Source organism: Lepus europaeus, chromosome X (assembly GCF_033115175.1).
Source record: "Lepus europaeus isolate LE1 chromosome X, mLepTim1.pri, whole genome shotgun sequence".
Lineage (NCBI taxonomy): Eukaryota > Metazoa > Chordata > Mammalia > Lagomorpha > Leporidae > Lepus > Lepus europaeus.
In genome coordinates this window covers 60574274-60601506 of record NC_084850.1, presented here as the reverse complement: position 1 = coordinate 60601506, position 27233 = coordinate 60574274, and the positions used below count along the sequence as shown (strand labels likewise).

At 44.1% G+C, this 27233-nt stretch overlaps 2 protein-coding genes across 2 annotated transcripts in view; one reads left to right on the top strand and one right to left on the bottom strand.

Moving 5' to 3' along the window:
- Nucleotides 1–12383, top strand: part of KIAA1210 (KIAA1210 ortholog) — a 76692-nt gene extending 64309 nt beyond the window's left edge. The window contains 5 exon segments of the mRNA XM_062183046.1: nucleotides 545–650; nucleotides 2413–6195; nucleotides 7180–7343; nucleotides 10733–10826; nucleotides 12169–12383. Of these exon segments, the coding sequence (XP_062039030.1) occupies nucleotides 545–650; nucleotides 2413–6195; nucleotides 7180–7343; nucleotides 10733–10826; nucleotides 12169–12383 (4362 nt within the window).
- A 6609-nt stretch (nucleotides 12384–18992) lies between these two features.
- On the bottom strand, nucleotides 18993–19898 carry CT47C1 (cancer/testis antigen family 47 member C1). The gene has a single exon (XM_062183045.1). It carries the CDS (start codon nucleotides 19896–19898, stop codon nucleotides 18993–18995), a length of 906 nt encoding a protein of 301 aa, XP_062039029.1.
- Between the last annotated feature and the right edge of the window lie 7335 nt (nucleotides 19899–27233).

Here is a 27233-nt window from a genome sequence, read left to right as displayed (position 1 = left end):
TTGTTTATACTAAATTAATTCCAATCCATTCAGTATAAGGTCTGAACCCTTCAGCTTTTTCTTTTGTGCTCCCCACCCCCAACAAAGGCCCAATCCTTTTTCTTCTTTTGAGCTGGAAAGACATAATTCATGCTTTCACCAAGTTCCCTGCAAAGAAGCCAAACAGACTTTGAATTGGCTCACAAGTCCGGTGAAGAAAATCCAAGAATTCCAATTCTGCGAAGGGGGCAAGTCTGTCATCAGGCCCAACAACCCAATTTTCAGATTTATGGCCTAGTTTGGTTCAGTAGTTTCTGGGATGTTTTAGAGCACTTCCTGCAGACTGCTCTTCACAGATTAGGAATTTCAGGTCTGAATGAACCACTTCCAATAGGTAAGGTGATTCCCAGGGATCACTTAATGGATGGCGTTGAAAATAGCTTTCATCGTCAGTGGTGTTAAATACCCAGCACGAGGACTTATTTTTCCTGATGTGCCCTAACTCCTTGGTGAGCAGGCAGGGATGGCTAGGGAGCACTTCACGCTTTTTCTTTCCTTGTTTTAGGTGAAAGCAAAGCAGGAGGAGCCAAGCATTTCACTGGTTACTGAAGAAGAAAAGAGTGTGAGAAAACCAAAAGATGCTGACCAGAAGCTGAACAAAGACAGTGAAGGTTGGCACATCTTCACCTTTACCCAGAAACATGTATTATAGGCTTCGTTGCACAGCGCTATGTGATAGGAACTGAAAACAAGAATTACCCAGGACTGCTGCCCTTGGTCCTCAGAGAACTTTCCACTTAAGATGCATACTAATATGCCCCAGGTTTCCCCATCTAGACAGCAAATTAATACACATGTACAATAACATGTGTTAGGAATTTAGATAAAGGATCATCTTTACATACTGATTTTACCTAAATGAATTTCAAACCAGAGAGGTGTTTGGTTTGTTTCTAAATTTATTGAACCATTTCTGAGACTAGTGTCTATGCCAGGTTCCTCAATGAACCTGGATAGCAGAGTGCAACTAGCAGTTTCCACTTCAACATTCTCCCTCAAGAACAGAACCAGACAGGAATAATGGAAGTGGCCAAACAAATCATTTGTTAAAGCTGTCTTTCTCTTCTGGTAGAAAGAAAAGGTCTTGTGTGAACAGGGAGATCAGTTCCCATGTCCATGGTCAAAGAGGGCTTGGACAGCTGTAGACAGATGAGCTTGGCAGCCATCAGCTATCAAATCCCCCAAAAGAAATACCATCTGAGTGAAAAGCTATCTCTTTGTGTGTGTGTGTGTGTGCATATGTGGATGTTGGCCCCAGCTGATGACAGGTTAATTTCAAACAATACCTAATAATACAAAATTCCAGGCCCACAAATTAAGTTGAACAATTATTTCGTGTTTTGTCAAAAGGATTTCACATGTGAGTTTAAAGACAGGATATCCGTGAATACATTTCCCCATGAATAATAACAAAAGCATCCTGTAAAAACAAAGGAAAGATGAAATGGGAAATCTTTCATCTTTATTTTTTCAGATTTATCTTCTAATAGTTGTCGCTTTTATTATTTCCTTGCTGTTTTTCAATTGTCCCTTTTACACAGAGGCCAGAACTGAGTCAGTTCTCATGGAGCAGATACTTTGGTTGATTTTCTATATAATGAGGTTGGTTGGTTTGGAGCACAACCAGTCATTCTCAGTATTTATGCTGGATATGAAAGTACTTCGTGGAGCTAGGAATGGGAGTGATAGGGAGAAAGGCAGCAAGGGCCCCACCCAGCTGTGGATCAAACTAAGTTCCTTAGAAAAAGTTATCAGAAAGGAGGGGCAGCAATCTGTGTAACTGCTGTCTCATGCTTCACCTAAGCCTGTGGACTGATGTAACTGTTAAGACATTCCAAGAATTATTCTGCATATATTTAAAGAATTGCTTGGTATGTATGTTATAAGATTGTTTTAATACTAGGAAATTGAAGAAAAAGTGGCCCTAATCCTACCTCCCAGATAATTCCTGTTGATGTCTTTCTAAAGTGAATGCAGTATATACACATGGTAGAAAATTTCAAGTCGTTCAGATAAACATTAAGTTGAAAGTAGAAGTACTAACTGAAAAGTGAAAACTTCCCTCCCCCTTGCCTCAGTTTCCTCAAAGTTAATCAAACGTTTCCTCTTGACATGACTCTTACTTAATAGTATACCAGCTTATTGATGCACCAACCTTGAAATTAGTTTATGAGACTGAAATTTCCTTTTGATTAAAGAATTTCCAACTCTAGAAGGTGAATAGTGACCAAGCATCTGTCTTACAAGTAGATGCTCCTTCATACTAGAGAAATCACTAACAAAGTAGCTGCTCATTGGGCCACAGCAGAGTATGTTTATTTTGTGAAGTCAACAGCACACCTATTCTCCTTTCCTTATTTTCCGTTGGTACAGAACCCACAAGCCAGAAACAGAACAACGAAACAGAGATTTATGATAAGACAACAGAACAGGCCCCAAACACTGACGCTTCTGGGAACCTAGGCGGTATGTCAGCAGTATATGGAAGAAGATGTAGACGAGTGGGAGCAAATGCTTTAGGAATGAGTGAGTGTGGGTCCAAAGGAAGAAGCTCTGTACAGTCCAGTCAAGGACACGGCCTGGGTGATGGGGCTGGGTCCTTACCTACTGATAAGACTGCCAAGGGTTGCTCTTTCTGGAACCTACACTTGAAGACAAAAGTCACGGAGCAGCTCACAACTCCACAAGTAGAAACCGCTACTGCTCAGGAGTTGCTCTCAGATGAAGGTGACATGAGTGGTAGCAACGATGATGTCAATATTCAGGCAGAAAACACATCAGCACCCCAGCCTCTGCCTGCAAACATGGAAGCGTCGATGGTTAGTGGTCCACCATCATATCATGAACATACGGGTTCTACAGCCAAGAAGCTACGAGCCAGAGCGCTTGCTTCCCCAGTGATGGAGAGCTCTTCCGCAACCCCAGAGGCACAGGGGATTAGGGAGCCTTCTCAGATCCACTCAGCAGAGGGAAAAGCTTCCAACCTTGCTCTGCAAAAGGCCCGATCCAAAATGCAGCCAGCCCAGGATATCCCAGCTGCCTTCAAAGGTGAGCCTCCTGGAAATATCATCCAGGCCTTCATAGTGAGTGAAATTTCCGGCATGATCAGTGAGGCAGACGAAATCATTTTTGCAGAGAGGCTGCCTCCCCTACACCTTTCCACTTTCTTAGGGCAACACGAGGCTGAGGAAGTCTTCTCAGAGTTAGACAATGGTTCCGAGGACGGCAGTCGTTCTGAGGAGCAAGTGATCCCTGCGCATTCTCTCGCGCGTTTGGGGAAGCCTGCAGCTAAGGAAACCTCAGATTCAGAGAGTGGTACCCAGGAGCAGAGCAATTCCGAGGAATTGGCTTCTTCTGGTTGCTCTTCTCCATCCTTGGGGAAGTGTGAAGGTAAACCAAAAGTCTTACCCAAATCGAAACATTCTGTCACGCAATTAAGCAGCTCTGGGAAGCAGCAGGTTCCTAGCTACCCTTCCCGACCTTTCGAGGAGTGTCAAGTTGACAAAGTCCCCCGAGGATCGAGTGGTCGTGCTGAAGATTCGAGCAGCTTGGAGGGAGAGCTCCCGGTCAGACCCCGCGCCCAGGCCCTGAGGAAGCCCAGAGAACACGCAGAAGTCAGCTCAGTCCCAAAGAACACGGCTGAAGAGAGCGGTTCTGCGGAGCAGACGCTGCCCACAAGCCCTGCGCAGCGCACTGGGAGGCCTGTGTTGCCGCAGCAGCTCTCCTCCAGTCCAGTGAGCTCTTCGACAGAACAGAGCATTTCTGGCGAGTCAGTGTCTCCCTCAAATCCTTACCAGCCGTCGGAGGGCCCCGATTCTGAGCAACATGTCTCTGTAAATCCCAAGGGTGTGGCTACCGACTGGGGCATTTCTATGGAGCCACTGCCTCCCAGAATGAATTCTAAGCGCTCTGTGAGGCCAAAAGCTGAGCAGCAGGTCCCTTCACGTGCAGAAATTTCAGCTACTGGAGAGGTCGTTTCGACGGAGGTGCTGTCTCCCAAGCATGCTTCTCAGCCCCTGTCGAAATCAGTAGTTGAACAAGAAGATTCTTCAGGCTCCAAGAGCTCTGCTGGTGAGAAGGATTCTGTGGCGCCTCAGGATCAACAGGATGTGTTGTCAGGCTCGGAGGCTATTGCTGACGAAAGGGGCGTTTCAGTCGTGCCGCTGCTCCCCAAAGATTCTCCCCAGTCCTCGACAACTCCTCAGGTCCAGGGAATCGTCTCAGAAAGCGCTGCTGCGAAGGAGGACGTTTGCGGAGAGCTGTCGCCTCCTGGGTGTCCTCCCCAGGCCTTGGTCAGGCCTAGCAGCCAGCTGCAGAAGACCCTAGGCCCCGCGAGTGCTTCTGCGCAGTGCGGCGGCCATGGGAAGCCACTGCCTTCCAGACACAGCCTCCAAGCGCCGGGGAGCCCCGCCTTTGAGCAAGTCTCTGCAGGTTCAGAGAATGCTCAGGCTGAGGGCAGCACTGCGATGGGGCTGACTCCCCCAGCTGGGCGAAACGTCTTGGCAGGTCCCAAGACGGAACCGCCTTCCCACAAGGCTTCTCAGTCCCGGAGAGCAGGGGTCAGGCGGCCGTCCTCTGCAGGTTCAGCGAGTGCCTCTGACGACTGGAGTGAGTCTGAGGAGTTTCCGGGAAACCCTTTGCCTTCAGGGGAGAAGCCTACATCGGGGCAACAAGTCTCTGCAGGTCTGGAGAGTGCTGCCGCTGAGGGGAGGATGTCTGTGGAGCTGCAATCCCCCAGGCCCCATGCTCAGCCCCCGGCGAAGGCTACAAGTGCAGAGGGTGTTGCCCCCGAGGGCGGCGTCTCTGCAGAACTGCAGCTTTCTGGACATCCGTCTCAGTCCACTGTAACACATGATGTCCAGAAAATGGCCGCAGGTCCCCAGAGCGCTGCTGTTGAGGGACGCATGTCAGGGGAGCCGGTGCCCCCCAAAGGTTCTACTCAGCTCTCTGTCAAGTCCAAAGTGCAGGAGATCTCCTCACGCCTAACAAACACGGCTAAAGTAGAGAAGTCGCTGCTTGCCAGCCATCCTTCCCGGTCGTTTGTGAAGTTTATGGCACAGCAAATCTTTTCAGAGGACTCGGCTCTCAAAGAGAGCTCTTGCATGGACCCCCCGCCTCCAAAGCATCCATCCAAATCTCTGTTGAGGCCTAAAACGGATCACAAAGTTTTCTCAGATAGGGAGCATGCTGACGCCGGGGGAGGCAGTTCTTCGAAGACGCTGCCTATAAAGCACTCTGTCAAGTCTGTGGGGAGGCCCAAAGACCCGCAAGAAGCTTCCTCATCCTCAGAGCACGTTCCCGTGAAGAGGAGCACTTCTGAAGAGCAGCTGTCTCGTAGACAGAACGCCCCAGCCTCGGGAAAGTTTGAGTGCCAGCAAGAAGTCCCCTCTCTTTCTGAAAGCTCTCCCGAAGAATGGAGGCCTTCTAGAGAGAGCCTGCCTCCCAGACGCGCTCCTCAAGCGTTGAATGGGTCGCAATTGCAGCCGCAGACTTGCCCGGCGGGCTCAGTGGATGGGCCTGTAAGGCGGAGCAGTCCCCAAGAGCACCTGCATCCCAGAAACCCTTTACCGCCTTTTGGAGACTCTGAATATGAGCAACAGGTTCTTTCAAACTCCACGAGCGCTACTACCAAGGGAACCATTTTTGAGGGCAATTCTGGCAGAGAGTCCCTACCAAAAGGCCCAGTTTTCCCAAACAAGACCAAGCAGCACAGCGCAGGCTCTGAAGACCTCACGACCGTTACCACCAAACCTAGGAAGTTCACCCTTGCCCCAGCCTCGAAAACACCTGTTTCTGGGGGCACTTGCTCTAAGAGGGAAGGCCTTGAGAGTGGTGATGGAAATAATGACAAGCGTTCCAATTTCACCACTAACGAGGCTGGCGTTGAAAAATGTTTTGGAGTGCAACTGAGAAGACTCCCTTCCTCCCGGAAGTATAAGAGCACAAAACTAGATAACTTTGCCCAGCTTCCTCCACTGCCCTTAGGCCCGATTCCACTCTCTGAAGGCAGAGAGCAGCGGATGAGAAGAAGAGAGTCCCGGGGGCTCCTGGTCACTGCAGAGACCCCCACCACAATACCTGAGCAGGTGGGGAAGCAGCTGAGCGAGCCCAGATCTGAAGCTGTGGCCCAGAAGCAACCTGCCCACAAGACCCCAGGTGAGATTTGTGTTTCTTCAGATGGCAAGTAAGGTGCTAAGGGGGAGGGAAGAACTAGAAAACCTAGCATGGTGTGGGCCTTGAGACCTGTCCTCACCTTGCTCACTGCACTGTTGCTTCGATAGAGCTGGCTCGTGGATTTAGGGACGGCATAGTGCCGTATTCTACGTAATTGGATTTGGAAAGAGTCAATTTTGAGTCTTCCCTTTCTCTGGGGGGTTCCCCCTGGACATTCATTCACATTCTGTGACGGACACGTGAACTCTGCCCATTCCCTCTTCCCCTAAGCTCTGTATTCCTTACAGTTGGATAGTATTTCATGCTTTTCTCAAAATACTTTTACATGTATCATGCCCCTCCTCAACACCATTTACAGTCTTAAAAGGCAATGCATTAACAAAGCGCTGTGTTCAGACTCTCAGCCTATATCTGAATTCACTGTAATTCACTGAGGTATATCTCCTATCTACTGAAATGTCTTAAGAATAAAGGACTTCCTGATATTTTCAACACTAATATCTCCCAAAACTTTGTACCTTCACACTGACCACCACATAGTCTTATATCTGCCTGTAACCACACACTTGCCTGGGGGAGTATGACTGGGTAACAAATACTATATTTTCCTTGGAGACAGAGAAAGGACATCAATGGCCTGAGCTTCTTGCTTCTTAGGAGTTTTCTCAGCGCCACTGGCAACCATTATCATATCTTGATTGGAGTATGGGACATAAGATGGACAAGGGAAGGAAGGGGTCCAGTAAGGGGACACTACGGCCATTTTGAAGTACAGCTTCCTGATCACCCAAGAACTTGACTTGCAAGGTTGTAGGCAAAGGAGGGGCGTTTATCTACTAGAGATCTGTTCATTTTCATTTGGCAGCTCACAAGGATCCCACTTGGGACATGACTGTAGTTCAGCCTAGCCAGGCTAAGACTCTGCCTGCCTTGCTTCAGTCCTAATTCCTTTCATTCCTTTGTCAGGAAAGCATCCTGGTCAACAATCAGACAGTGCCATATCAGAGCCAGCTTGGATAACCATGGCAAAGCAGAAGCAAAAGGGTTTCCAGACCCCTGGCCTTATGAAACCATCAAAATTCAAGGACAGAGCTGGAGCAGAGGCTGCGACTAAGGAACCTAGTTATGTGGTAGGACATGGGGCCACCCAGAAAACACTCCAAATGGTTGCTGGAGCCACCATTTGAGCTTCCACTGGGAACTTTGCCAGACACATACTTCTGACCCATCTTTAGGAATATTAGGCAAGCCAGAAGGGCTTCTCTGGTGGTGATGGGGGGGGGGGTAGGAGAAAGACTTGCCTTAAACTCATACAAATGTGTCCCAGTTTATGCTCTTAAAGGGTTGTGGAAAGTTGTTGATACGAGGAGTCTATAAATCAAAACCTATCCTAAATAATTGAGCAGAGTTCCATGAAATTGGTGAGATAAGGATTAAGTCATACAATATATGCCAAATGTAGCCACTGGGGTAGGAGCTGAATGACTATTCTTACAGATATTTTATGCCTGTAAGTAGGTATATGCATTTTTATCAATGAAATAAAATTATAAATATAGTGGTCTCCCCTTATCTACAGGGAGTATGTTCCAAGATCCCCAGTAGATGCCTGAAACCATGGCTAGTAAAAGCCCTGTAATTCAGTGCCTTTTGTATCTTAACTAAGCATACATCATGTCCTATGGCCATAACTTTGGCAGTTTGGATGAGACATCAAAACTAGCACACATTTTTCCCTCTTCACAATTTCATGGCTATAAAATGCCTTCTTGCCATAGATCTTAGCAACCTCAGCATGTGACTTTTTTCTTTCCATTCTAAGTTAAAAATTTTCACTTAAAGGAAGCACTTTACAGCTTCTCTTTGACATTTTTGAATTACCAGCATCACTACTCTTGTGTTTTGGGGCCATTATTATGTAAAGTGAAGGTGACTTGAACACAAGTACTATGGCATCATGACAGTTGATCTGATGACCAGGACAGTTACTAAATGACTAATAGGCCAGTAGTGTGTAAGACATAAATATGCTAGACAAAAGGATGCTTCACATCCCAGGCAGGAAAGAACTAGATGGAGTGAGAGCTCATCATGCTACTGAGAAGGGAATGTGATTTAAAACTTATGAATCATTTATCTCTGGAATTTTCCATTTAATAATTTTGCACCTGGGGCAGGTGTTGCGGTACAGTGCATTAAGCCAATACTTAAGATGTTGGCAGGCGCCGTGGCTTAACAGGCTAATTCTCTACCTTGCAGCGCCAGCACACCAGGTTCTAGTCCCGGTCGGGGCGCCGGATTCTATCCTGGTTGCCCCTCTTCCAGGCCAGCTCTCTGCTATGGCCCGGGAGTGCAGTGGAGGGTGGCTCAAGTGCTTGGGCCCTGCACCCGCATGGGAGACCAGGAGAAGCACCTGGCTCCTGGCTTCGGATCAGCGTGATGCGCCGGCCGCAGTGGCCATTGGAGGGTGAACCAACGGCAAAAAGGAAGACCTTTCTCTCTGTCTCTCTCTCTCTCTCTCACTATCCACTCTGCCTGTCAAAAAAAAAAAAAATACTTAAGATGTCTGCATCCCATATCAGAGTGCATGGTTCAAGTTCCAGCTACTTCACTTCTGATTCAGCTTCCAGATAATGTGCCTGGGAGACAGCAGATAATGGTTTACATGCTTCAGTCCTGGCCATCCAGGTGGGAGACTAGGATGGAGTTCCTGGCTCTCAACTTTGGCCAACCCCAACTGTTGGGGGCATTTTGGAAGTGAACTAGAAAGAGGAAGATCTCTGTTTCAGTCTGTAGCTTCTCTGTCTCTATCACTCTAAATTTAAATGAATATTTAACAACATTCTGAGCAGGCAACGTGGCAAAGTGGGTAAAGCCACTGCCTGCAGTGCCGGCATCCCATATGGGCACTGGTTCGAGTCCCGGCTGCTCCAATTCTAATCCAGCTCTCTGCTATGGCCTGGGAAAGCAGTAGAAGATGGCCCAAGTCCCTGGGCCCCTGCACCCACTGGGGAGACCCAGAAGAAGCTCCTGGCTCCTGGCTTCAGATAGGCGCAGCTCCAGCTGTTGCGGCCAATTGGGGACTGAACCAGTGGATGGAAGACCTCTCTCTCTCTCTCTCTCTCTCTCTCTGTAACTCTGACTTTCAAATAAATAAATAAATCTTTTAAAAAAATTCATACTGCAATTAAATACAGTTGAACTGAAACCTCGGAAAACGAAACTGCAGACAAGGGGTGAGGAGCACTGTATTATTTTTTTCATTTTACATTTAATCTCTGAGCACCTTTCTCTATGAGTACATAACAGCTTATCTTTATGTGCTTGGTATTTGGATTTCTACATATTCATTTAGCTTAATGTGATTGTTAAAAGTGATGACCTAGGCTAATGGTACAACATATGGATCAGGGAGGATGCTTTCCTCTTGTCAAAACTGCAGAAAAATGACTCAAGAAGATACCAAATTTACATATAAGACATAGATCTACATTTTTATATTTTAAGTGCATCTTAAATATGTCGAGAGATCACATGGGAACCTATTTAACTCTTTGCTTTAAAGATCTTTCCTTTTAAAAAAAGATTTATTTATTTATTTCAAAAGAACTACAGAGAGGGAGGGAGACTGAGAGAGAGAGAGATATAGAGAGAGATCTTCATCCACTCGTTTGCTCCCCAGATGGCCAGCGCTGGGCCAGGCCAAAGCCAGGAACCAAGATCTCCATTTGGGTCCCTCATGTGGGCGCCAGAGACCCAAACACCATAGGTTATACTCTGCTGCTGGATCAGAAGTGGAGCACCCAGGACATGAATTGGCACCCATATGAGATGCTGGCATCACAGGAAGTAGCCTTACCCACTATGCCACAATGCCAGCCCCAAAGATCTTTCCTTTTTTGTCATTAGTATGTGTGTGGGAGCAGGATTGTCCAAGGGTAAGATCCACCTTGGTTAAAGCTTCTATTAGTGGGAAATACGCTAGTGTATACAAATGCATTCATTTAGACCAGCTTTGGAGAGGTTAATCTGAAAAACCTAAACTAAAGTTTTGGAAAGACCTACAGTCACATTATTTTTTTAGTGTAGAGAGTGCTTCAAGTCATATGTCAAAAAGTTTTCTTAAGAGCAATTCTAGGGAACTCCAGTGAATTCACCAGATTGGTTTGTAATCACCACATTCTGTTAGCTTGCTGTTAAGTACTGGTAAAGTGCTAAGGAAAAGAAAGTTCTTAACTAATTCTCACGTTACTCTATATAGACAACCTTTTCTTACAAGTTTTAAGGTGATAGATATGAGCCAGCTTAGGTTTTGTGAACATAAGTTCCAAACCAGGAGGCTCAGTGCTATTTCTTTCCTTCTCTGTCTGTATCTGTATGTGTATCCATCTGTTGTCTTTTAATTACTATTGAACAAATAGTTCCTAGGACTGGGCCTGTGCCTATGGTCTTCTGAATAAGTAATTCATTGTTTAATGTCAGGACTTTCATGTTTTCTGTTTCCATTTTTGAATTAAAGGGAGCTGGACCTGAAAATGAAAACCAATCAAGAAAGATTTTCACTTCCAATGTCCATAGACAGAAGGTGGCACAGATGAAGCTAATCAAATCAGGTAAAAGCACATACTCCTATGAAAACAGCCCTGGCAGGATGTTGTGAAACTTATGCAATTTCAACCTCATACAATATGTCTCTTACCCTCAAATGAGCTTCATGATTCGCTCATTGCTCTTCCGGTAGACACAGTATACACTTATTTTAGGAAAATCCAATTATTATGACCAATATAAATCCAATGTAAATTCCAGGGAGGTCTTCCAGTCTTTTATCTCATTGAAGAAGCTATCTAGACACAAAATTTTGGTAACTCACTAAAACATTCTTGTAGCTGGATATGCAAGAAGAAAGTACCCAGCCACTTTCCAGTTCATAACAAATTTTGACTTCTATGTCCCCAATGAAACTGTTGAGAATAATTCGCTATAAAGGTTCAATGCTGTGGAATTGTTTTTAACAGGTTAGAAGACTTATTTCAGCCCCTTCATATTCTGAGCAGGGATATGAAAGGCAGGGTAATGTTGACTGCTGAAAAAGCACTACATGTACTGGGACACAACAGGAAGTGATTTCATCAGAAAGAGTTGTGTGCAAAAGGGTTTTTTTGTATTCCCCTCATGCATAAATTAGGCTAGGAATGTAAGAACTCATTATCAGAACATGAAATAACAATTGACCTGTCTACAGTGATTAATGGCCTCATAGGCACTTATTTTCCTGTGGAGTAGCTTTTAATTCTATGTATTAGAATCACCTGGTAAGCTTTTTAAACAATTACAAAGGACCTTGGCTCCATCAAGAGATTCTAATTCAGTCAGTTTAGGAAATGGTGTGGACATTGATACTTTTTTAAGAGCCTTATGTGATCCTTATATGTAGTCAGGACTGACAACCACTGCTTGAGTCTAAGCCACTGAGTCAATCAGCCATGATGCAAGATGAGAGAGGGAGTGGAATTGAGGAAGAGGAAGATAGGCTGTTTGGCCACAGTAGTTGGTACAATATTATTTAGCATCAACTTTTACTGGGTAAGATCGATTGAGTCATCAATTTCATTTCTCATGGCATCATGAACTGGTAAGACAAAGATATTACCTTAAAATCCAATAACGTGCAAATATTGTGAGTTAACAGATACAGGTTTTACTTCTCAGGTTTTCCCAAGCCCAGACCCTAGTAGCCATAGTCATGTTGATTTTACCCTTTTGACATATCATGGCATGGCTCAGATGCCAACTTTTAGAAGCCTGGCACCCCAGGGAGCAGGAATTGGAAAGTAATAAGAGTTGGGGGGGGGGCAGAGGAAAGCTGAAAGGATAAACCATTTTATTGCATCCCATAGACATATCCCAATGTCTTAGAGGCTTCTTACTGTATGTTGCTTGCTATGGTTCCAGCTGGATTTGAAGATCAGAAGATACTTCACACCTCTGCCAAGAAAAAAGAAACTAAAGAATCTTCAACTTTTCCGGCCAAGTCCCATCAGCCAGTTGAGCTGGCTGAGCCGGTTGAACCAGCTGAGCTGGTTCAGCCAGTTGAGCCTGTCTGGTTCTCTATGGCCAAGAAGAAATCCAAAGCCTGGAGCCACATATCAGAGACATGTAATAAGTAGGTCCTAGGTGAAGCATAAGCATTCTAAATGATAATTGCCAACAGCTGCATTAATTCTGGGCCGTGATTTCTTTCCTGTGACCATTTTTATTAAGCAAAAAGGCCCTAGAAAGGGGAACAGAAACTTACAATCCTTTGAATGAAATAAATGCCATGAATGCCTAGCCTTCAGTAGAGTTACCACCAATGCTTCTTGCCACCCTCATTCCTAGAGACACACACCTCAGAAGGTACTAGGCTGGAGAGCCCCCACCTCCCAAGAGAGCCCACTCACCCCAACCATGGGGAAGAGAGAAGGCCTAAAAGGAGAGCAGGAGAGGAAGTGTCAGGATGAGGGGGAAAGGTCAGTGAGGTCAGTGGGGAGGGCAGGAGCCGAGTAGCCCTGCAAATTTGACCCCTCCCTTTGCATCTTGCCATGCAGTCTTTTTCTGTAGAGCATCATCTCCTTTTAAAACTCCCAGGCAGAGGAGTAAAGATTTAGGCACGTTTACCTCCGGAGTCAGTCCCTTAATCGGCTAGATTTCCAAGGTGTAGACCACCTTAGACTCTCCTCCAGGTTCACCAAAAATTAGTTAAGTTCTCCTTTCTACATCCTTCCTTTTTATTCTATCCTGCAAACCCACCAAACGTTGAGAGATGACCTTAGATGCCTTGCCAGTTAAACCTAGCTTATTAGGTGACCCAGAAGTGACTCCTCATTATAGTTATTACTATGTCTGCCTCTGTCTCTTCAGGGTTACTCTGTTTAAACAGATATGCAGGCCTGAATATCCACCTATGCCTTTATATCCTGAGCGGGGCCCTGCTCCATCTCAAAATGCCCACCTAGGCAGCGAGGCAATGAGGAGCCAGAGCTAATTTAAGTACCTGGTGCTGGGTTTGGCTGCTGCTGCTATACTGTGACACAATACTGACCACTTGCTAGGTGTCGCATTTTCTCTATTAGCCATCTATTTTTTCCGATACTGTGTTTTTGTCTTTTTGATAAAGTTAGGTTTTTGATAGACTGGATATTATTACCTTTGTATCCCGTAATTAACAGTTCATTTAGGTAGATGCCCTTCATGCAGGTAATCCTTCCCTCTCTTAACAATTTATTTTCCACAGTTAACAAAACTCTTTTAATTGATGAGGTTTTTTTTTAAAAAAAGTCTAGTGGCACATTAAGTTTTCAGCTTCTTTGCACTTTCTTGATTTTTTGATTTACATAGAGCAAATGAAATCAATAAAGCCTGTTCTTTAGACCATCTCAGTCTGTCTGTTTCATGGGGGAGGGAAATCAAATAGGGTATTGACAACTCAGACTTTGAAAGTGTTCAGAGAAGCAAAATGCTCATAAGAAATTGTGCTTCATAGGAGGGGCCACCACACAGATAAGTCTGCCAAGCCAATGGCCTCGGAGGGGGCTTGGTGTGGAGGAGAAGTGCTAGTGAAGAGGATTTGCATATGAACACCTGGGAAGTTAGGTGAGAGACTGGTGGGAGAGGGGTGCAGTCGGGCATGAGTAGAAGGGACAAGGTGGTTAGTGACTGCACTCCGTCCTGGCTCAGGGACTAGGTCCAAGACCTATAGCAAGATGGGTTAACTGCAACGAGCCCTTTTCAGAAGCACAGGGCCCCACCTGCTGAGGCAATAGAGTGAGAGAGAATGAAGAAGGGAAAGCGGTTTATTTAGTCTAGCCTGCTTGTAACATTTTTGGAGTTCAGAACAAGAATTCAGCTGGGGATCCACGAACCCCTACGTCTAAATATCTGAAATGTTTAAATCAACTAATTTAACATGGTTTATCTCCTTCCATGACAGAGGTATCTTCATAATGACCTGAAAGGTCAGATTGGGTTTTAGAATTTGTCGACCCCTCTAGGTCCTGCCCCAGTGGCATGGAAAATACTGCTTTCCTCCCCTCTTCTCCCTTTGGGAATATTTCAGAATTCCCAGGACACAAAAATACAACCATAAACATCCATGTATCCACCACTCAGCTAGACATGTAACATTACCGGTACACCTGATGCCAAGGATGGAGCCCTCTGTACAATCCCAATCCTCCCTCCTTCCCTAGGAGATGAATGCCCTCTTAGCTGTTTCTCTGTCCAATGCACACCTTTCTGCGTGCTACACCTTTACACATACCTCATATGCATGCTTTTTAGCTTCTATGTACCCATAGTAGGTGTCAGGGATGATTTGCAGGGTTTCTGAGACTTCATGTGTCATCATGTTTACATTCTTCTGGAGCCAGCTTTCCCCCTTAGACATATTTCTGTTGCCATCAGCTAATCTTTTCCCCTCTGTGTCTCAGCCTCTGCTAGCTCTAGTCTCCTTCCTGCCCAGCCCTTGCTGTCCTGTTCAGTTTACCTGCAACAGGCATAAGCCAGTGACTTTTAAGACTGGCCTTATCTTAGGTGAGTGTCTCACAGCCTCTTCCCAAACCTTAGTGTGTATCATAATTCCTTGGAGGGCTTGTTAAAAACAAATGGCTGCGAGCTGACACTGTGGCGCTGTTAACAGGATAAGCCTCTGCCTGAGGCGCTGCCATCCGATATGGGCACTAGTTTGAGTCCTGGCTGCCCACTTCCAATCCAGATTCCTGCTACTGCACCTAGGAAAGCAGTGGAAGACGGCTGAAGTACTCAGGCCCCTGATACCAATGTGGGAAACCCAGAAGGGGTTCCTGGCTCCTGGCTTTAGCCTGGCCCAGCCCCAGTTGTTGTGGCCATTTGGGGAGTGAACCGAAACGGTGGAAGGAAGATACCTCTCTCTCTCTCTCTCTCTCTCTCTCCCCCTCTCTCTTTTAAATAACAGATGGCTGACCTCAAACCTCAGTTTATGATTCAGAAGATTTGGATGTGGCCTGAGAATCAGCACTTGTGACACGTTCTCAGGTGATGGTGATCTGCTAATCCAGAGACAACATTTGAGAACCACCATTGCCCCAAATGCAAAGTCTGTGCCCAAGCTCAGCAGCACTATTTAACTTCCAGACAAGCTGGGCTATCCAGAAGGTTTCCCTCAAAACCATGCTCCAGAGAGGCACTGTCCAATAGACATATAACTTTACCCCCAATGTGTAATTTAAATGTTCTAGTAGTCACAATGAAAAAGTAAAAAGAAGCTGCTGAAAGTAATTTTAATAGTACATTTTGGTTAACAGTATATTGTCATTTCAGCACACAGTTATTGATGAGACACTTTGCATTGTTTTTTACACTTACAACACATTTCAAATTGAACTAACATTTCAAGTGCTCAGGAGCCACACATGGCTATTGACTTGTAGACAATATAGCTTTAACTAAAGGTATGAGCTCTCTACAAAAACTATTTGAAACTTGAAATTTTCATTATTTGAGCTACAACAAAATAAGTTTACCAAATGATGGAAAATGATCCCTTCCAAATGCAAATAAAGTGAATCAAAACAAAAAGTAAACATATTCGAATGTTACTTAACTTGAATAAAATCTGCCTATATTTCTATTTAAGTTTAAAGCAAACCTTTTATTCTTAACCTGAACAAATGCTATCAAATATATCTTCAAAACATTAAGAGAAAAGTCAGCTATCATTAGAAATCACTTTTTGGGTGGTGAACACGGGAATGAAATTAGTGTTGATGAAGTCTCCTTGGGCTTCAAAAATGAAAAACCTAGAAAGAATACGTTCTTTCTTCTTTCGCTGTCCTTTTCTTTCTATTCTTTGTAACTACAGAATAAAATGAGAGAAAATTAATAATCATACAACATTAATCTGCTTCCTAAATCTAAGAAAATAGCCCCTATTTCTTCTTGCAATTAAAACCTTTGACTATCGGGTGCTCTTGCAGCCAATGGCCTCAATCATGTGATCACACCATCCTTGCCTAACACCAGAAATGCTTGTTGCTGTTGTTGTTTTGAGAGGCCATTCTGGGATTTAAGTAAGTCTCTTCACCTTAAAAGCCTGTGCTGGGAGCCAGCATTCTGGTGCAGTAGGTTAAGCTACCACCTATGATGCAGGCATCCCATATGGGCACTAGTTCGACTCCCAGTTGCTCTACTTTCGATCCAGCTCCCTGCTAATGTGCCTGGGAAAGCAGCAGATGATGACTCAAGTACTTGGGCCCCTGGCACCCATGAGTGAGACCAGGATGGAGTTCCAGGTTCCTGGCTTCGGCCTGGGCCAGCTCTGGTTATTGCAGCCATTTGGGGAGTCAACCAGTGGGTAAAAGATCTCTCCCCCCTCCTTTCTCTGTAACTCTGCCTTTTAAATCAATAAATCAATCTTTTAAAAAAGTAAAGAACAAGCCTGTGTAACTTGCCCAGATGATAATCCCTTACCCTCCCAGATCCTTGGTTTCCATATTTACCATACCACATAGGGAAAATGCTGTTACTATGAGATATGCAGCTGTGAAAATATGGGAGTAAAGCAAAATATTAGCTTATCATTTAAATACACTAAAGCAAAAGATGTAAATTAAGACTTAATTACTAATTCAGTGGTAAACAATAATCATACTTTAACTAAGTTTTTTTTTCTTTGCCACACAAAATAGAAAAATCTACAACTGAATGAACAGTCATCAAACATTAAATGTAGTCCTAATTGAAATGCCTAACTTTTTGATATTTGTGAATCCTCACATTTTGAAAGGCATTGTCAGGGCTGGCACTGTGACATAGTGGGTAAAGCCACCACCTGCAAGTACCGGCATCCCATATGGGCGCCAGTTCAAGTTCCGGCTGTGCCACTTCCAATCCAGCTCTCTGCTATGGCCTAGGAAAGAAATGGAATATGACCCAAGTTCTTGGGCCCCTGCACCTGTGTGGGAGGCCCAGAAGAAACTCCAGGCTCCTGGCTTCAGATTGGCTCAGCTCCAGCCATTGTGGCCATCTGGGGGGGGGGTGAACCAGCAGATGGAAGACCTCTCTCTCTCTGTCTCTCTCTCTCTGCCTCTGTCTCTCTGTAACTCTGCCTTTCAAATAAATAAATATTTTAAAAAATAAAAGAAAGGCATTGTCTACTGGTTAGTATGGGAAGCTGCATTTCTGTGGCCAAGTAATGATGATCCAACTGGTATGTGGCCAACCACATTAGCTGCTGCTTCTGGTAACTGATTTCAAAAACAAATACTGGTTTCAGGTACCAGTTCTGATAAATTTACTTGTTAGTAGTCTTACGGCTAGAGAATAAAAGGCCTCACAAGAACAAATAAGTAGCCATGAAGTACATTTCAGTACACATTGCATTTTACTAGCTATCTAAATGTTCTAAAGTAACATGCTGTTAGACAATTTTAAATGATTTTTAAATTTTAAATTAAATTATTAAATTAAATGAATTTTAAATTAATTTTAGACAAACTTTTTCTTGATTGATTTAATGGAGAATTTTTTTAAATGAAATAAGATAAAGTTATCAGACAGGTAAATGCCAGAAATGGCTGAATGTACTCAAAGCTACAGACTGATACCTTGATTTTCCATCTTCTGGGTCTGCATCATTTTCAGGTTCTTCTTTTTGTTCTTTGCTGTTCTTCTCATTTTCTTCCTTTTCTGCTTTCTCTTCCTCACTTGCAGCACCTTCATCCCAGCTTTCACACTTACATTTAGTTACTTCTTTAGTGGGAAAAAAAAGTACAGATTTGGCATCAGACGTTCATGGAAAGAAAATTCAATACATAACTGGTAGCACTATCTAGTACTCTACCCTCAGGAGAAGCAGAACTAAGAAAAGAACCGCTGGGCGCGATTTTGCTGGCTGATAATAAAACCTCCAGGGCTCTCAGGTTTGTGCTACTTGATCATTTCCACAGTGACCTAATTTCACTTTTCCAGTAAATCACCCACCCTGGGAAGCTGATTATTTCTGCCCTTTGGAAAGACCTCAGCATCACTGGGACTGATCGCATTCTATATGTTTTGATAGGATTTGTTGGGAAAATACCTGTTTGCAACAAAGACAAATTCTATGGTCAGGCTCACTTGTTCCTCAACGTCCTGAATATTTCACTTTTATCAAGTGCTTCTGTATCGGTTCACCATTTAGGGGGATTGCTTTCTAAGAATCTTTACACTTAAAAGAATTTAAGTATTTATTTATTTATTTGAAAAGCAGAGTGACAGGGAGAAACACACACACACACACAGAGAGAGAGAGAGAGAGAGAGAGAGAGAGAGAGAGATCTTGCATCTGTTGTTTCACTCATGAACAGCTGCAACAGCTAGGAGCCAGGAGCCAGGAATTCCATCCTGGTCTCCATGGGTGGCAGGGGTCCAAGTACTCAGCCCATCCTCTGCTGCCTTGCCTGGCACATTAGCAGGAAGCTGGATGGTAAGTAGAGTGGCTAGGATTCAAATTGTGGCAAGCAGAGTCTTAACCCGTTGTGCCACAATGCTAGCCCCAAGAATCTTTACTTTTTAAAAAGCCACTAACTTTTTTTTTAATGAAAGAAAGTTTTGCCATTTCCTCCCAAGTTACCTCCCGAACACCTGCTTCCCACTGGCATTCATGTGTTGGGCACTTTAACTGCATGGATAATCGCAGATCTCTCATTAAGCCCAGGTTGGTGGAGGGCAGCGTAGGATTCCTCAAAAATGTAAAGGTTGTTATAGAATTGGGCTTCCATTCAGGAACATTTGGAAAGGACGCAACCCGCCGCTTCCCCACTGGAAGTCTGCGTCCAGCAGGGCCGGGGAGTGTGCTGGTCACCTCTGCCCAACCCAGAACCCTCCCGAGCCCAAAGCCGCAGGCTCCTGGCCTCCCAGCGCTCTGCCCAGTTCTCACCCTCTGGGCCTGCGGCCCCTTCTGCAGCTTCTTCCGCAGCGTCCTGTGCAGCGCTCCCCGCGGCCTCCTCCACAGCTCCCCCTGCGGCCTCCTCTGCAGGCTTCGCGGCTGCCGTGGCGCCATCTTTGGCCTCCTCAGATACTTGGGCCACCACAGCGTCCTCGAGGTCTTGAATGGCCACGACCGAGGGCAGGCTGGGCACGTCGCCTTCGCCCAAGTTGAATGCGGGCCTGACCCTGGGCAGCTCAGGCACCTGGAGCACTGGGAGCTCATCCGAGTCGGCGGCCGCAGGGGTCTCACGCCTCACAATCATGCGGCCTCTGTGGGGCCGGACCAGGATGTGATCGTTGTAGTAGACGCGGTGGAGGAGTGAGTGGACCAAGTCCAGGAACATCCACCGGAAGCCCGCCATGGGGAAGCGACGTGCGTCCACCATCACGTCCATACCCCTCACCGCAGCTGCCAGGTACTCCTCTTCATCAGCCGGCCCGATATCAGAGTCCCCCTCGGATCCGGCCACTATCTCCTCCTGCTCCCCCTCCACTCTCTCCTCTGCCTCTTCTCCGGGGCCTCCCTCGGGCCCTGCAAACCCGGCCTCCCCGGCTGCAGGCGCCACTTCGCCCCCCTCAGAGCCAAGGTGGCGGCCTACCTCACTGTCAGCTTCAGCTGCCTCGGCATGGTCTCCCGCCAGGCTTGCCAGGCCTTCTTGGCCTTCTTGGGGCAGATCCCGATCCCCTGTGGCAGACATGACACCAGTTAGTACCTCAGCTGGGAGACAATCGGCTAGGGGTGGCGACGACAGCGGCCAAGATGGTGGCCACCAAGCTGGCTGCTGCTGAGCGGAGGCTGACGGCAGCCAGTCAGGCCTGAGGCGAGGTGGGAGCACCTGACGCTGAGGGGTCAAAAGTCTGTTGGTGCCAGAGGAGGCCTCACGACAGAAAGGAACGGGCAAGGAATGTTCCCAGGAACAGCCCACAAAGGCGGTGCCTCAGACTACGCAACAAGGCGGCAAAGAGTCCAACCGCCAAGTAAGGTTGCGGAGTACAGGAAGACCGGAACTAGGAAGGGCCAACAAAGGACCACTTCCCTCACAACGACCTCTAAGCTCATTTGCTGAAAGGTGAAGATTGACACACCCTAAGTCCAATGAACGATCAAAGTCCTCCGGTTCTAGACCTCCGCTGTCCTTAAGGTCCACGACCGTCCTACCCTTTTAATTTTATGTTCCACAGCAAAAGTATAGTGGTCCAAATGTGTAGGTAGTCTGGATTGGGAAAACTTTTTCCATAACGGGCAGGGAGTAAATGTTTTAGTTTCTACACAGACTAGATGAACTATTAAAGCTATTATAGCAGTACGTATACAACAAGAAATAAAACAAATTTCCAAAAATATTTTATTGCTGAAACTAAAAATATAATAAAAGTTACATATGCTATTTAATAATAATAGGTCCAGTAATGAGGACAATAGAACTCTTTTGGAAGGATAACATTTTTGCTTAACTGGAACTCAGTGTTCTCAGCTATCAAATTTTTCCCCCAGAAGCATTTTATTTAAGGAATACAAACTTCATGAATTTCATAAATACAACTTTAGGAACATAGTGATTCTTCCCACTATGCCAACCTTCTCACCCACACTCTCACCCCTCTTCTTCCTCCCTCTACTATTCCCATTCTTATTTTTTACCAAGATCTGTTTTTGATTAAATTGATACACATACAATTAACTCTAAGTGTTCAACAAATAATATAAGAAAAAACCACTGTTCCTCAATAGTTGAGACAAGGAATGTTCAAAATTGCATCTCAAAATGTCAGTTTCTCTGCTATAGATTATGTTGCAGGTGCTCTATTAGTTATCACAGATCAGGGAGAACATATGGTATTTGTCCTTTTGGGACTGGCACATTTCATTAAATATAATGTTTCCCAATTTCATCCATTTTGTTGCAAACGACAGGATTTAATTTTTTTAAACCACTGTATACTATTCCATGGTATACATATCCCATAATATGTTTATCCAGTTTCAGTTGATGGGCATTTAGGTTGATTCCATATCTTAGCTATTGTGAATTGAGCTGCAATAAACACGGGAGTACAGATAACTCTTTCATACATATGCTAATTTCATTTCCCTTGGGTAAATTCCCAGAAGTGAGATGGAAGGGTCATATGGTAGATCTATATTCAGATTTCTGAGGTATATTCATACTGTCTTCCACAGTGGCTGTACCAGTTTACATTCCCACCAACAGTGGATTAGGGTACCTTTTCCCCCACATCCTTGCCAGCATTTGTTTGTTGATTTCTGTTTGAAAGCCATTCTAACAAGGTGAGGCAAAAACTCATTGTGGTTTTGATTTGCATTTCCCTGATGGCTAGTAATCCTGAGAATTTTTTCATGTGTCTGTTGGCCACTTGGATTTCCTGTATTTTACCTGTATTTCCCATTTCTTAAGTGGGTTGTTTGTTTTGTTGTTAAGTTTCTTGATCTCTTTATATATTCTGGTTATTAATCCTTTATCAATTGCAAAGTCCACAAATACATTCTCCCATTCTGTTGGTTGCCTCTTCACTTTGCTGAGTCTTTACTTTTCAGTGCAGAAGCTTCTCAATTTGATGTAATCCCATTTGTCAGTTTTGGCTTTGATTGCCTGTGCCTCTGGGACCTTTTCCAGGAAGTCTTTGCCTATGCCAATGTCTTGCAGTGTTTTCCAATGTTCTCTAAATTTGATGGTATCAGGTCATAGATTTAGATCTTTAATCTATTTTGAGTGGATTTTTGTGTAAGGTATAGAGTAGCGGTCTTGATTCATATTTCTGCATTTGGACATCCAGTTTTTCCAGCACCATCTGTTGAAGAGGCTGTCCTTCCTTTAGGGATTGATTTTAGCTCCTTTGTCAAAGATAAGTTGCTTGTAGATGCACGTGTCTATTAGGAGTCCTATATGCTTCCTGTACTTGGATGTCCTTTCTTTCTCCAAATTAGGGAAGTTTTCTGTAATGATTTCACTAAAAATGCCTTATAATCCATTCTCTCTTTCTGTGCCTTCAGGAACTTCTAAGACCTGTATGTTAAGTCCTTTGAGAGTATCCCATAAATCTCCAACACTGTTTTATAGTTTTCTAATTTCTTCTTCTCCTCCTCCTTCTTCTTTTGATCTGACTGTAAAATTTCCAGAGATTTATCTTATAACTCAGATATTCTTTCTTCTGCCTCATTGAGTCTATTATTAAGGCTTTCCACTGCATTTTTATTTGTTTTATTGAATTCTTCATTTCAAACATTTCATTTCTCTTTAAAATCTCAATTTCATGGGAAAAATTTTCATTCATGTCATTTATGGAATTCTTTAGTTAGTGGATTTGCTTCTGATTACTTCTAAGTAATATTTCAATGAATTTTTTGAATTTCAATTTTTTTGAATTCCATTTCTGGCATTTCTTCAATCTCTTTATTTTCACATTCTAGTATTGAAGCGTTGTTGTGTTCTTTTGGGGGCTTCATATTGTCTCCCTTGTATCTTGAATTTCTGTGTTTATTTTTAAGCATGTTTGGAGATACTTGTTGGTTTTTTCCCCCTGTAATGGCTTTTTATATTAGACTATTCCTCTGTGGCTTAGTGGAATGTCTGATCTTTCAGTGAATACTATGAGGCATGTGCTGATTATGACTCGGAGTTCTGTTCAGTGCTCCAGGGTGAGGGGAATGTCCAAGGTGACACCCATGTTGGGTGTAGTAAATCTCCTTTTTTTCTTTGTTACAGGGGCAGTTTGTTCTTCTCTGTTGATGTAGTCTCACACTCACCTCCTCTCCTCCAAGTAGACCAATGCTCCAGCACTAGCCCCAGTGAGCACAATATTCGTGTATCTTATAATTTTTGGTTGAAATAATTAAAAAGCAATATTGAACTTACAACTAATGTTCATCTCTAAAGCCATTACGAGTTCAATGATACTTGAGAGAGGTTTTATTCAATAAAAAATAATCCAGTGGATGGAAGACACCTCTCTCTCTTTCTCTCTCCCCCCATAACTCTTTCGAATAAATAAAAATAAATCTTAAAAAAAAACACCAATATTATATAACCTAAGGTGGAATCTGCTACAACTGATGGTGGTGAAAGTATGTGTGGTGACTCCTAGATAAAAAGAAAATCACACAGAAAAACCTCCCTTTACCACTGCGTAGCTATACAATTGCTTTGTGGAAGGAAACAAGTGTTCACAGCAGTGGTTAAGTTCATGAAAGTAGGTGAAGTTCCATATTGATACTACTGGCTTAATAGCATATGAGAGACTAATATATTCATTGCAATGCAACCACTGAGAAATAATACCATAATAAATATAGAGGTTAAATACTTTATATTTTAAAAAGTTTTATATATTTGTTCACTAACCATTTTTCTGTTCCAGACATATTTTCGCCACCATCAGTTGTAGCAGATTCCACCTTAGGTTATATCATATTGGTGGTGGTTTTTTTTTTAAAGATTTATTTTTATTTTTTTGAAAGAGTTACGAGAGAGAGAGAGAGAGAGAGAGAGGTGTTTTCCATCCACTGGTTCATTCCCAGATGACTGCAATGGCCAGAGCTGAGCTGATCAGTAGCCAGGAGCCAGGAAATTCTTCCAGGTCTCCCACGCTGGTGCAGAGGCCCAAGGACTTGGGCCATCTTCTACTGCTTCCCCAGGCCATAGCAGAGAGCTGGATCGGAAGTGGAGCAGCCAGGACTCGAACTGGTGTCCAAATGGGATGCCAGCGCAGCAGGCTGGGGCTTTAAGCAGCTGCTCCACAGCACTGGCCCCATTGTTTTTGCTACTTCAAAAATATTCTTCCCTGTAATTGTTCCTTGCAGACTACTCAGAAGCTAATTCTTCAGTCACTTTAAATAGTATCAACTCCCTTGAATAAACAACAACCCAGCAATATTAATAACATCTATGAGCTCATGAAACTGTAGGGTAAACACTTCAGAGCATGGCATTCAATCATTCACTGAGCATGTGTTCAGTATATACTATGTTCTGAGAGTTGTGTTCACAGCTAGGGACTCACAGATGCCTAAGACTCACGGATCTCCCTATTTCATGGTCTGAGGAAAAGATAGACACTTGGACAGTGATGACACAGGTGTCAAGTACTAAAATTGGGATGAGCAAAAAGTACTATGGGACCACAAGAGAGAGCAGTATAAGCTAGGAGGAGGAGAGGAAGGATGGAAGTGTCTGAGAAGGTGTTCGTGAAAAGGCTCTCCATCTGGGTCTCAAATGATCATTAGGATTTTTAACTGGCAGTGAAGGATACTGGAGAGGGAAGAAGTCAGGAAGCCACTACAGGAAAATAAAACATCATGAACAGCATCAGAGATTGTGTGTGTGTGTGTGTGTTAGGTAATTTTTTGTGTCAAGTTGACTGCATCATGGGGTACTCAGATAATAAACATTCTTTATAGATAATAAAAATGGATAATAAATACTCAGATGATAAACATTCTTTATAGGTGTGTCTGTGAGACTGTTCCCAGAAGAAAATAATATATAGATAGGTAGACTGAGTGAAGTGGATTGCCCTTGTGTAAGTTGATAGGCATCATCCAATGTCCATCAAGAGCCTAAGCAAAAGAAAAAGATGAGGAAGATAGGATTCATGCTCTCTGCCTTACTGCTTGAGCTGGAACATTGATATTCTTCCCTCTGTGTTCTTTGTTCTAAGGCCTTCAGATTTTGACTAGAATCCACACTATTCACTCTTTGCTCTCAGGCCTTAGAACTACACTACTGGCCTGCCTGGGTTTCCAGTTTGCAGAGGGTAGATTATGGGGCTTCTCAGCCTCCATAATTAAAAAAAAATATTTTCATAACACTTTTCAAAAAATTTTATTTATTTATTTATTTGAAAGACAGAGTTACAGAGAGAGGTAGAGCCAGAGACAGATAGAGAAAGAGGTTTACCATCTGCTGATTCACTCCCCCAGATGGCGGCAACGTCCGGACCTATGCTGATCCGAAGCCAGGAGCCAGGAGCTTCTTCCTGGTCTCCCATGTGAGTGCAGGGGCCCAGGGACTTGGGCCATCTTCTACTGCCTTTCCAGGCCTTAGCAGAGAGCTGGATCGGAAGTGGAGCAGTCAGAACTCAAACTGGCGCCCATATGGGATGCCAGCGCTGTAGGCCAGGGCTTTAACCAGCTGCAGCACAGCGTCGGCCCCCAGCCTCCATAATTTTGTGAGCCAATACTTTATAATGTATGAATTCATGTATATGTATATCTCCAAATGGTTTTTTCTCTGGAGATCCCTAACAAATACTTTGTGTGCGTGTGTGTAGTAGCTGTCAGGGGACTGAAAAGGCTGCAACAGGACAGAGTAGCAAGTGGGTTTGTAAAGAAGATTGGGATCCTAATTACTACTACTGATAATTAATTATTACTAATAATAACTATTACTAAGTAGGTTTTCTGACTTTACTACAAGCATATACTCCTGTTTGTGCCACCATTCCCTTCACCACTTGTCTGGTCAGTGCCTTTTTGGGTTCTTTACCTCCTACCTGAACTGATCAACTTCATTCATCAAACGATGCATTTATTCATTCACCAAATTTATTGGGTGTCTTCCATGTACTGATGCAATGCCCCCTTGAAACTGTCGTTTGTACCTGTTGCTTTTTGATGTGTGAAACACAAAGAGGCAAGATGGCCACATGAGGTCCGTGTTTGATAAGTGACTGTTGGATGAATCAAAGGGCTTTGGAATAACTATCACCATTAATGGGCTTTTCTTCTACCTGCGTGTGGATTAAATGTCTTCAAAGGGCCTTCCTATCCCCTTATCCTTTCTTTCTTCATAACGTCTCCTGGCGCCTGCAAAAAGCAGAGAGAAGGTTAAGGTTACTGTGCTGCCCAGATGCCTCCTGCCATACAGATTGGCATCAGTAAAAGTCTCCATGTCGCAAGAAAAGCATAAGTTTATCCAGTAATTCTAAAATATGGCAGCATATCAAGATCCCACGTTTTTTGTTGTTTTTGTTTTTAATAACATAACCACTTCTTTCCATTTCAAGGTTTTGATTCAGTGAGTCTGGTGGCTGCTGCAGACATTCTCAGTGCAATAGCTAGACACTACCACTAAGTGGAGCCATGTGACTCTGTCTTAGAGCAGAGGTCTACTTTTGCTCTAAGGAAAAACGTGTAAGACGGATTTGTTTGTTTGTTTGTTTGTTTTTGTAGCCACGGGGATCTCAGATCTTCTTTTTACTGGAGGGTAGCCCGTGCAATGCCTCCTGGAAAGTTCTAGTCCTAGTTTTTTTTTTTTTCCCTTGTCCCTCCAGGCTTACAATAAAAGGGCGTCTACTAAAAGCTCCCTCACCTCTACTAGCTCACCCACAAAAACTCCACCACCATCATCTGCCTCCCGCCCAAGACGTCCCACACTTTCCTTCTCTTATATTTTACCTCTATATTCGATCGTCTTCTTTTTCTAGGAATCCACTCTGTGCCAAGAAGAAAAGGGTAGCATCATTTGGAGGACCTTAGGGGACACTAAATACCAGCATACATTGATCTAACTCCGCATGTCGTATCTTTTTAGATCCTTACAACAGTGCTATTCTAATCAACACAGTTCTATGAGTGCTTGTTTTCTAGAATATGTATTATGTAAAGTGAAATATACCTGAGTGGCATTTGGTGAGAAGATCTACATACGCCACCACTTGTCCTTACACGGTCCGTTATTAAACAGCCTTGGCTGGAACTGGAGGTGGAAGGTACAAAAAGATTCTTTCAGGGTCTTAATCAGCCTGGAATCCTTAGGAACCCGCTGACCTAATAATTCTTCAGAGGCTATCATTGTAGGTTGCTTATCGGTGGCAATCTAGGACTCAGAAGGAACCAGGAAAGGTTAATATCTGAGTAGATCCCATTTCAAAGAATTGAGAACAAAATCAGACTGCTCTTTTTTTTAAAAAAAATATTTCTTTTAAAAGCAAAGTTAGAGAGAGGGGAGAGAGAGAGAAAGAGAGTTCTTTCGGGGTTGGTGTTGTGACATAGCGGGTAAAAGCTGTCGCCTGCA